The following is an 11,239-nucleotide window of genomic DNA, read 5'->3' as shown; positions in this document are numbered from 1 at the left end:
AATTAATTTCAGAATCCTATGAATCTTTTCCAATTGGTTGCATTCATTTCTGATGTGGTTAATGAGTTATGAATTTTATAAAAATAAAAAAAAAGTATGATTCTGTCACTTAGAAAAGTTACGATTTATGCAGACCATTCGGCTAGGGTTTTGTTTGATTTATAAATTTTATGATCTTATATGATATGTAGGCTGTCTTATTTAATTTTTTTTATGATTTTTAGGCATGTCTAACTATTTTTAAAAAATTAGATATCTTGCTACCATTAATCTGCCAGAATTTGGAAATTGTATATTTATGCATGTTCTTGTATTTTCTTGGGTTTTAATTGATATTTTATCTATTTTTCTATGTTCTTTTAATTCAAGAAGTGTTATGAATTGTTTGGATCATGTTAGAAGACTTAGACCATTAGGTAGTTGTAACTAATTAGGAATCTTAACCCTTTAGGAGACTAGATTTAGAATCCAATATAAATTGTTATTAATATTTTCTTTAGTTTCTTTATTTTTTATTACAAATAAAATTGGTAAGTAGCCCTAAGATAAGTACAAAAGAAGGCATTTGCGTGGAGCTTATGTGGAGCTAAACGGGAGTAAGCCAGGGATATCATTGCCATACTAGAAGAGAAAACCCTTTTTTAAGGGTAGCCCCAATGGCAACTGTATTTACCAACAAGTAAGTAGCTCTAAACTTCTCGAATAACCATTGGCATGAAATTGTAGTAATAATAGAATTTTTATTTGGTAAATTAAAATTAACTTTGTTTTTAATTTAACTGACTTTTGCATGTAATTAATTTAAGTAAATACTTTGTAAATTAAAATTAATCTTGTTTGTAAATTAAACTAACATTGGCATGTAAAATAAATTTGCATGATAGAAATCTTTATTAGGTTGTGATTGTTTGGGTCTTATGTGATATTAGAATAAATTACACATGTACATAATTAACTTAGTTCAATTATCCTTAGGGTAACTTGGTGAAAATTAATTAATTAGGTTAAATAGAAACGTAGAGTTATTTGAAATTGAATTTGTTTGTAAATTAAATTATTAATAATAAATTAATTTTAGTTATCTGGTAAATATCATTTAAATAATTAGCAACCCCATAGATAGGAATTACTTGTGCATGAAAATTGTGTGTAAACAACAACCCTTTTGTGAAATACTTGTGTGTGTAGGATTAGAATTGCATTCTTTAGGATGAAGTTTAATAAAGGAATAATAAATAAGACTTTTAGAAACATTAGTAGAGGACTGTCACTCGAATTAATGAGGTTAGACCAAGCGTAAGGGGTGCCTAACACCTTCCCCTTACATACCCACTATCCCGAACCTAGACATTGGGCTATGGTAATGACGGTTGTGGAAACTCTGCAAGGAGTAAGTTGTCATCCATGACCCTCGAAAGAAATATTAAATATGTCCTGGTTATTACCCGGGTGGTGACTCCTATCTATCTATGCTTTCGTGGCATAAATCCTTAGTACTGTGGTAGTGTTATGGGAAGATGGTACTTACCAGTGGTTTGATTCTATTAGGATTGTATGAAGTGCATGTCTAGGAAATACTGTCTAAGGAGGTGGTACTTAAGTGAGACCATTGTGACTCCATCATCTTTTCTGTGCATTACCTGGTGTATTTTATATAATTCTAATGGATGATATTTCGCTTCATGCCCCCCTCCTACAGTTTGGTGAGACTAAATGGATAGTTACTCCAATATGTTTCAATTAGTCTAATATTGTTCCTCTGTTAAACTTTTTGCATTGCACTACATAATCACACGGATCACCTTTACCCTTTTAGCCCCGTTAGTACTAGCCAAGGAGACCATGGTTTTACTCGAGCTATGACGAATTGGTGAATGCTAGCACCCCATACCCGTACCTTCGAGTATATAAAAGAGCCACAGCTCCGGCCGTTGTGCTTAATGGACAAGCTCTCGCATGGGTAACCCTTTTCCTACCCAATGAAGCCCATGAGCCATAGATTTCAACCCTAGGTATCCCGTAGATTTTTGTTGTGCTGGATTCGTATCCTTACTATTCAAACCATAAGTTCTAGTGGTAGTTGAGATGAACCTAGGCCTATGCATAAACCCAATGTGTGTATAAGCCCAAGTCCATTTTAAAACCCGTGTTAAGCAAGAGGATGCTTACTTATGGTTAAACTTTAAGGATATAAATCCTTTGTTTGTGATAGAAGGATCATCCTGGACCACCCCCTATTGGTGTGTCTAGTGTACCATAGCCTAGGATAGAATTTTTTCTTACCCTACGCGTGAGAGTTGAAGGTATAAAGGGGCGAAGATTCAGTTCTGGAGATTTTTTTTTCTCAATTTTGATTCAGTCTTTGGTCCGATTTTAGTTTAGTTTATATGGTCTGGTTTTAGTTTAGTTTTGGTTCTATTAGTACGGTTCGGTTTTGGTTTTGTAAAGGCAAAGGTAAAAATGAAAGTGCATATTCATGCATTGCATTTGTACATAGCATAAGATGTTAAAACCTTATTTTTTTTTTTTTTTCCTTGGTAGCAAACATAGCTTTAGAACACATCGGTAAGACTTCTAACCAAGTCACTTGGGTTAGGGAGGGAAAGAGATTAGTAAGAGTCACAACTGCACAAGCTAAAATGGAAGACACTAAGGTCATGTTTAGACAGATGCTTGAGGAAGCCTTGAATGCCAAGATGGCTGAGCTTGAAGGAAAAATCATGGCCAACTTTGAGAAGAAGCTAGAGATGGGTGGGCCTAGTGATATTCAGGTGAAAAGGCCCGAAGAATAGACTGGTAAAAAGAAGGCCTTTGATGACCTTTGGGATGAAGAGGATTATCTTCAAGACAAGGCCAAAAAGAAAGAAAAGGGGACAAGTGAGGAAATTAGAGTTGTTATTGAGATGATGGAAAAACTTCAGGCCAGTGTGAAAAAGCAAGCTGAATTTACTGGAATGAGGCTGTTAGATGTAGCTGACTTTGACATCCAGATGGATGGAAATCTACCCGAAAAATTCAAGATGCCTGATTTGCCTAAATTCAATGGTACTGGTGACCCAAAAACCCACCTCAGGTCTTATCTGATAGTCATGAAAACAACTGGTTTGACTAAGAACCAAGTCATTCAGTTCTTTTCTATGTCACTACAAGGGGTTGCATCTTCATGGTATCATGGGCTAGAGGCCACTGTGAGAAAAGATTGGGAGGAGCTAGTTAGGAGATTTGTGCAACAATATTTCTATAATACAACTTTAGATATTACCCTGAGGGACTTAGAGACCACTAGGCAAAAACCAAATGAAACCTTTTCAGAGTATCTATTGAGATGGAGGAAAAAGGCCATGAAGATGACCAATAGGCCTGCTAAAAAGGATCAGGTGCGATTAGTAGTGAAAAGTCTACAGCCTAGTTATTATGAGAAAATTTGTTATTGTCCCTTGGCTACCTTTGAACAGCTTTATGAGGTTGGGGTATTAGTGGAGGATGTATTGAACAGTGAAAAGAAGAGTTATCAACCCAAGAGGGGAGGATACCAGTCAGCTGGCAACATTACTGGGGAAAGCAAAGTCATTAAGGTTCAAACTGTGTTCCGCACCCCTAGAAAGTTCTCTCAGTTCAACCAACCCCTATCTAAAGTCTTCGAGTGACTCAATGCTCAGGGTCTCCTCCAACCCTTAGCACCTAGACTGCCACCAAACCCACTGCCACCCAATTACAATGCTAACCTACACTGCCAATTCCATCAAACTCATGGCCATGACACTGATAGATGTTTTCGGCTAAAATACGAAGTTTAGGACCTGATCGATGCTAAGAAAATAGCTGACCCAGAAAACTGACCCAACACACGTACCAACCCAATGCCCAACCATAATGTTCCACCTCTACCAGGACTTTACATGATTTCTACCACCTCAATTAACCCTGACCAAATTCTCAACCTATCCAAAAGCTTGATGAACCTCGATCTGTGATGATAATTGATATTTGGGATAGTTCCAGTGATGAGGAAAGTTTGTTAGATGTTTGGGTTGACTCCGACGGAGAGGAAAAGAGTAGGGTGAGCCACATGACTAAGAGTGATAGATATTATCCTGATCCACCCATGGAGAAGGATGATGTGAGAGGAAAAGCCAAGGTGTTAGCTGAAGAGGACACAAATGAAGAGGATGATCAGTTCCTTAGGCAATTGAAAAGGACTCAGGCTTGCGTAACGGTCTGGGAATTGTTATTGGCATCAGAAAAACACAGAACCGCGCTGACCAAGGCCCTAAGTATACTCAAAGTCTCCACGGAGATAACTCCAAAAGCGATTGCCAAAGTTGTGCTTATAGAAGATGGGGGTCATATTACTTTCTCTTATCATGATCTCCCAGCTAAGGGGAGAAACCATAGCAGGGCTCTGTTTGTGACCGCCGAGGTTGGAGGGTGGAAAGTGCCTTGTGTGATGATAGATGATGGGTCAGCCATCAACGTATGCCCTCTGAAGATTCTGCCAAAATTAAGAATTTCTATGTTTGAACTAATTGGTTCTGATCTAGTTATCAGGGCCTATGATGATTCAAAGAGAAACGTGATAGGGGTATTCAAGACTATGGTTAAGGTGGGGCCTATAGAAACCGAAGTTGAGTTTACTGTGCTAGACATCCCCATGACATTCTCCTTACTGTTGGGTAGAATCTGGTTCCATCCCTTAGTTGGAGTCCCCTCTACACTCCACTAAAAGATTAAGATCCCGCACTAAGATGGTATAATCACCGTCAATGCTGAGAGAGATAGGGAAGTAGCTATGCTGCAAGTGGATGGTTCGGTACCACTATTGTCTGGTTTCCAAGTTGCTGGGATCTATAAAGACTGGATGGACCCTAGGGTGGCCACTATGATGAAAGGGATGAAGTTTTTTCATGGCATGGGTCGAGGAAAATGAGCTAATGGCTTAATGACTTTTCTAGAAATAAAGGGGCATATCACTAGATATGGGCTGGGCTATCAACTATCTAAAGATGAAGAGGAACTCAAGCCCACCAAGTTTATCAGGGAGGGCGCAATTGCATGGACTGATGACCAGGAGCTACCACATGTTAAGGAATTAGAACAGGAGGTCAGTGCCATCAAGTTAAGGTCTGCATGGAAGCCAAGCACTTGGACCTACACCCCTAAGTTTGAGTCTATCTTTTGTAATGCTCATAGTAGTGATACTGATATTTTTATTTCTGATGTACTTGATGATGATTTTGAGGCAAAAATTAATAATATGACTAGTTCTTTTGCTTATATGTTTGATGTTCATCCTAATGGCTACACGCATAGCATTCATAATCATTTAGAATCTGTTTCTGTTAATGTATTAAAATCAATCTCTATTAATTTGGGTACACCAGATGATCCTAAAGACATTAAGTTAGCTAAAGATTTAACCCAAAAAGAAAGAGATAAATTTATAGCCTTATTAATAAAGTACCAAGAAGCATTTGCCTGGTCTTATAAAGATATGCCGGGAATTGATCGAGACATAGTACAATACAAGATCCCCACAGACCCTAACATGAGGCCAGTAAAATAAAAGAAGCGTAGGCTTAGGCTAGAATGGGAAGAAAAGATAGCTCAAGAGGTGAAAAAGCTCATTGAGGCTAATTTCATTGAAGTAATTGAGTATCCCGAGTGGTTAGCCAACATTGTGCCAATCCCCAAGAAGGATGGGCGAGTTTGAATGTGCATAGATTATAGGGACCTGAATAAGGCTACTCCTAAGGATGATTTCCCATTGCCTCACATCGATGTGCTTGTTGACAGTGCTGCTTGCATGGCCATGTACTCTTTCATGGCCATGATCCTTATGGATTTGATAGATAAAGCAAAGACATCTTTTATCACTGACTGAGGGACTTATTGTTATAAGGTCATGCCTTTTGGGCTAAAAAATGCTGGTGCGACTTATCAGAGAATGGCTACTATGTTGTTTCATGACATGATGCACAAAGAAGTTGAAGTATATGTGGATGACATGGTAATAAAATCCCCAACTAGGGAGAGACATTTTGAGGCATTAGAGAAGTTCTTTCAGAGGTCATCAAGTATAAATTGAGACTGAACCCTAGCAAGTGTGTGTTTGGGGTCACTTCAAGCAAACTGTTAGGGCATATGATCAGTAGGAAAGGGATTGAGGTTGACCCAGATAAGGTGAAGGCAATCCAGGAGATGCCAGCCCCGAGAATAGAAAAAGAGATTAAAGGTTTCTTAGGAAAATTACAGTACATCTGAGTAGGTTCATAGCTAGGCTCACAACTACCTGTGAACCAATTTTTAAGCTACTAAGAAAGAATCAGCCAGTGGTGTAGAATGAGCAATGTCAAGAGGTGTTTGAAAAGATAAAGCAGTACCTGAGCAATCCACTAATTTTGTCGCCACCCATCCCTAGCATCCCTCTATCAGTGGAAAACATGGCCCTAGGGGCAATGTTGGCACAAGAAGTAGAGAATCTAAAGAGAGCCATCTATTACATTAGTAAGAAACTCCTTGCTTATGAGGAGAATTATTCCCTAATAGAAAGAACTTAGCTGGCTGTAGTATGGGCAACTAAGAAGTTAAGGCACTACTTTCAAACCCATCGAGTTATTGTAGTATCCCAGATGGATCCTTTAAAATACCTATTTGAAGTAGCAGCGCTAGTTGAAAAATTGGCCAAATGGTTAGTCCTACTGTCTGAATTTGATATTGTGTATGAGACTCGAAAAACCATCAAAGGGTGTGTAGTGGCCAAATTTCTTTCTAAAAATCCAGTTAATGAGGAGGAAAATGTCAAAACAGCCTTTCCAGATGAGAGTCTCAAGCTAGTAGAGGTCCAGCCATGGAAAATGTACTTTGATTGGGCCATGAATAAGAGCAGAGCCGGTATAGGGGTAGTTTTGGAAGCACTAAATGGAGAACAATTGTTAATGTCAAAAAGGCTATGTTTCCCAGCCACTAATAATATTGTAGAATATGAGGCTTGCATTTGTGGCCTAGAGGCATTAATAGCTGTTGGGGCTAAAAAAGTGGAGGTGTTCGGAGATTCAATTCTAGTGGTTTCCCATGTTAAAGGTGAATGGGAATTGAAAGAAGAAAAGTTGAGGCCATACCTGGAGTATGCTAAGAAACTATTATTTAGTTTTGAGGAAGTGACTATGAAGCACATGCCTAGAACTCAGAACTAGATGGCTGATGCTCTAGCCACGCTGGCATCCTTATGGGAGAAGGGTGATCAAAAGCTGACCCACCCAGTTATCCTGATGAGAAGCAGAATCCCATGCTATGAAGGGTTAATAATAGCACATTTAGATCTAGAAGATGAGATGAAATGGTATGAGGACATAAGAAGATATTTAGAGGTAAGAGAATACCCACAGTCAGCCAATAGTAGGGATAGAGCTACAATTCGTAGATTAGCCACTCAGTTCACTTTGGCTGGGGTAAACTCCACAAAAGATTCTTCGAAGGACTATTGCTCTTGTGTGTGACAAAAAAGCAGTCTAAGCAGATAATGGAGGAAGTACATGCAGGAGTGTGTGGTCCTCACATGAACGGAAGGGCATTGGCGGGCAAAATTTTAAAATTGGGCTATTACTGGTCTACCATGGATACTGACTGCACTAAATTTGTGAAAAGATGGCATGAGTGCCAAATCCATGGGAATTTGAATCACCTACTATCCAGTGAACTCTACAGTATGACTTCACCATGGCCATTCTCAATATGGGGCATAAACATTATTGGGAAGATTTCTCCCACGGCTTCTAATGGCCATAGATTTATCATTGTGGCAATTGACTATTTCACCAATTGGGTTGAAGCTGAATCTTATAAAGTAGTAGGGGCCAAGCAGATAAGTAAGTTTGTGCGAAAGAACTTGATTTGTAGGTTTGGGGTACCCCATGAGATAGTATTAGATAACGACAGCCAGTTCAAAGGTGATTTCTTAGAATTAATTACCAAATTCAAGATTAAGCATCACAAGTCCTCACCATACAAGCCACAGACTAATGGAATAGTAAAAGCAGTAAATAAGAATGTGAAAACCATTCTGAGAAAAATGGTTGAACCCTTATGCTCTTTGGGGTTATCGCACTACTACAAAAACATCCACAAGGGCAATCCCATTCTCTTTAGTGTATGGGACTGAAGCAGTGCTACCCATTGAGCTAGAGGTCAAATCCTTGAGAGTGACACTAGAAGCTAAGATTCTGAAAAATGAGTGGGCTCAGAAAAGATATGAAGAACTAGCTTTGATTGATGAGAAGAGGATGCGAGCCTTGTATCATATGCTTTTGAAACAAGCATGGTTTTGAAACAAGCTCAGCCCATCCCTTTTGATCCAAGAGGAAGTTTAAGCCAAACTGGGATGGTCCATACATAGTCAAAAAGATCTTGCCAGGAGGTGCTGTAAGAATATCAGACCTGGATGATAATGACTTTCAAGAACCAGTCAACTTAGACAAGCTCAAACAGTACTTTGTGTGAGATAGGCCCGCTAGGCTGAAAACTTACAAAAGACGGTCTAGGCAAAAGTAAGGGTCAAAGAAAAAAAAAAAGAAAAGAAAAAATGCTAAATTGAAAACCTGCAAAAGGCAGTCTAGGCAAAAGGAGAGATGAGAGAAGATCTGGATGGAAAACCTGAAAAGGCCATTCGGCTGGTTATAAAGCTTATTTCTAACTTTGGAAGGTTAGAAATTTGGCAAAACTAAATGTAAGAGGGAGTAATGGTGTACCTGAATAAATAAAGAAGTTTTTATTGCATTGACTAGGAATGGGTTTTATTTAATTATGATCGCGAATGTTTGTGTCTTGAGGGATACATCAAATGATTAAGTAATTGTACTGCATTGTTTTGATTTAATCTATATCTTCTGAGCATGACAAGATAGGTGCTTGATATGAATGCCCTGGTAATTGTCTAATTTCAAAAAAAAAAAAAAGAGCTCGCTAGGTGGAAAATCCGAAAAGGCTGCTTAGGCAAAAGTTAGAGCAAGCCTGCTGAGATGAAAATCCAAAAGGACATTTCAGGCAAAAGTTAAGGCACAGAGAATAGAGTTCATGGAAGAGAAATGAGTCAAGGCAGAAACCATGGGGGGAGAGAAGAAAAAGAAAAATCAGAGGGCAATTGTATTGTGACCTTAAGGAAGTCTTTTAGGTGAATAATTTTCCTCAAAAATTTTGAGGCTAAAAGAAAGTTTTTGCAAAAAGAGGTCCCTCAGAAGACTAAGTTTTTTTAAAATCTCTAGCAAAATTAGCATGCCCATGATAGGAAGCAGCATACAAGAAGCACAAAAATCACAAAAAGAGTTTCGAGACGCAGTCATCTCAATTTTTTCAAATCATAAAATAGATATTTTTTTGGTAAGTCCTTAGACGTTGTTTAGGGCACACGACATAGTTGTGTAAGGCATAGAAGAACATGCATCAACATGTCACCTGTAGGTGTGTAAGGCATAAAAGAACATGCATCACCACAGTTTCAAGTGTCGAACTATGAGGGGGTCTGATTCTTCCTCAGGATAGCAAGGGGGATACGTAGGTAGTTTAGGACTGCGCTCCTAAATACGAACCCACAACATTTCATGACAGATGTTTTTTGATAAGTCTTTAGACGTTGTTTAGGGCACATGGCATAGTTGTGTAAGGCGTAGAAGAACACGCATCAACATGTCATCTGTAGGTGTGTAAGGCATAGAAGAACATGCATCACCATAGTTTCAAGGGTCGAAGTACGAGTGGGTCTAATTCTTCCTCAGGATAGCGAGGGGGATACGTAGGTAGTTTAGGACTGTGGTCCTAAATACGAATATACAACATTTCAAATCACACAGTTGCCATTGTCATGAGACCATAGCTAGTCTCATGACACAGAGTGTATCGACAAAGCAAGATGCACTCAATTTTCACATGACACAGTTATCACTATTATGAGACCGTAGCTAGTCTCATGACACAGAGTGTATCGACAGAGCAAGATATAGTCATTTTTCACATGACACAGTTATTACTATTATGAGACCGTAGCTAGTCTCATAACATAGAGTATGTCGACCGAGCAAGATATACTTGATCTCCATAGCCAATGTTTCATAGTTATTAGAAATTTGAGTTTCACCTTGACGAAACTTGAGCAATGCTTTCACATTGATTTCAACTTTCGCCAAAGTGAGGGGCAAACTGTAGACCCTTATTTTGTGATGAGCATGTGCATTGAGGCCGTGGGAAACCCGATGATGAAAAATTATATGACTGTAAGATATAATTGAAGGCATGGAACTGAATTATTAATTCTGTGGCATGATCTTGAAAAAAAAATAATAATAATATGCTTTTTGGGAAATTAATTTAATTTAAATAAAATTTTGTTTCGTTTAAATTTAATACGGGTAGTTCTTAAATGGACCTAGTTGAGTTTAATTGGGTGCCATGGGCCTAAGAAAGCCTAGTTAGGAATTTTAAATAAGACCTATTTAATTTATTTTTTTGAAAATTAAAATAAGAAAATATCTTTTTCTCTATCCCTCTCTTCCTATTGGTTGAAACAGCTCACCCATATCCTAGTCTCACCCAAATTCCTCGATCCCAGTTATTTAAGTTATCTGAATCTTATCACACTAGGACTTCAAACCTTACCACACCTCTTTCTCACTCCCTATTGGTGCCTTCCCCTTTCCTTCTCTTCCCATTGGTTGAAACACCTCATCCATATTTCAGTCTCATCCAAATTCTGCAATCTAAGTTATTTAAGTTATCTGAACTTTATCACGCTAGGACTTCAAACCCTATCACACCTCTCTCCCAAAACCCTATAAATACCCCACTGATAAAAAAAAAAAAAAAGAAAAAGGAGAAAAAAAAATAAAAAAAGAGAGGAAAAAGAGAAAAAAAAAAGGTGGAGGTATTTCTTAAAGGTTAGTTCTTGTATTTTCTTTTCAAGATCAATGCCATGTAATATTTAATTCTGCGTTTCTTGTTTTTAATTTATTTTATATATTTATATAGATCATGTAATCATGTTTAATTTGAGGGGATAAACAACTCTGCATATATTTAGTTTCTGTCTCTCATATTTTTATTATTTTTCGTTATTTTCTGAATCTATAAAAAATTTATAAAAATTATATTCATATTATACACGAAATTCTGTTAATTTTAGGCTCAAGAATCACTAAAAAAGCTTTAATATTTTGTAAGTTATGGTTGTTTGAAGTTAGGGTTGCTGTAAAAT

At 37.9% G+C, this 11,239-nt stretch overlaps 1 protein-coding gene across 1 annotated transcript; it reads left to right on the top strand.

Annotated features, from left to right (window-relative positions):
• The first annotated feature begins 6,629 nt into the window (after positions 1-6,629).
• Positions 6,630-7,193, top strand: LOC131174437 (uncharacterized). The gene has a single exon (XM_058137757.1). The coding sequence runs from the start codon at positions 6,630-6,632 to the stop codon at positions 7,191-7,193; it is 564 nt and encodes a 187-aa protein (XP_057993740.1).
• The last annotated feature ends 4,046 nt before the right edge of the window (positions 7,194-11,239 follow it).

This window comes from Hevea brasiliensis, chromosome 16 (assembly GCF_030052815.1).
Source record: "Hevea brasiliensis isolate MT/VB/25A 57/8 chromosome 16, ASM3005281v1, whole genome shotgun sequence".
Taxonomy (NCBI): Eukaryota; Viridiplantae; Streptophyta; class Magnoliopsida; order Malpighiales; family Euphorbiaceae; genus Hevea; species Hevea brasiliensis.
The sequence above is the reverse complement of the archived record's forward strand: the minus strand, read 5'-3'. Positions and strand labels throughout refer to the sequence as shown.

What these genes read in the sequence shown, in the direction of transcription:
- LOC131174437 (XM_058137757.1), top strand. Translation starts at nt 6,630, where the DNA reads ATGGATCCTTTAAAATACCTATTTGAAGTAGCAGCGCTAGTTGAAAAA.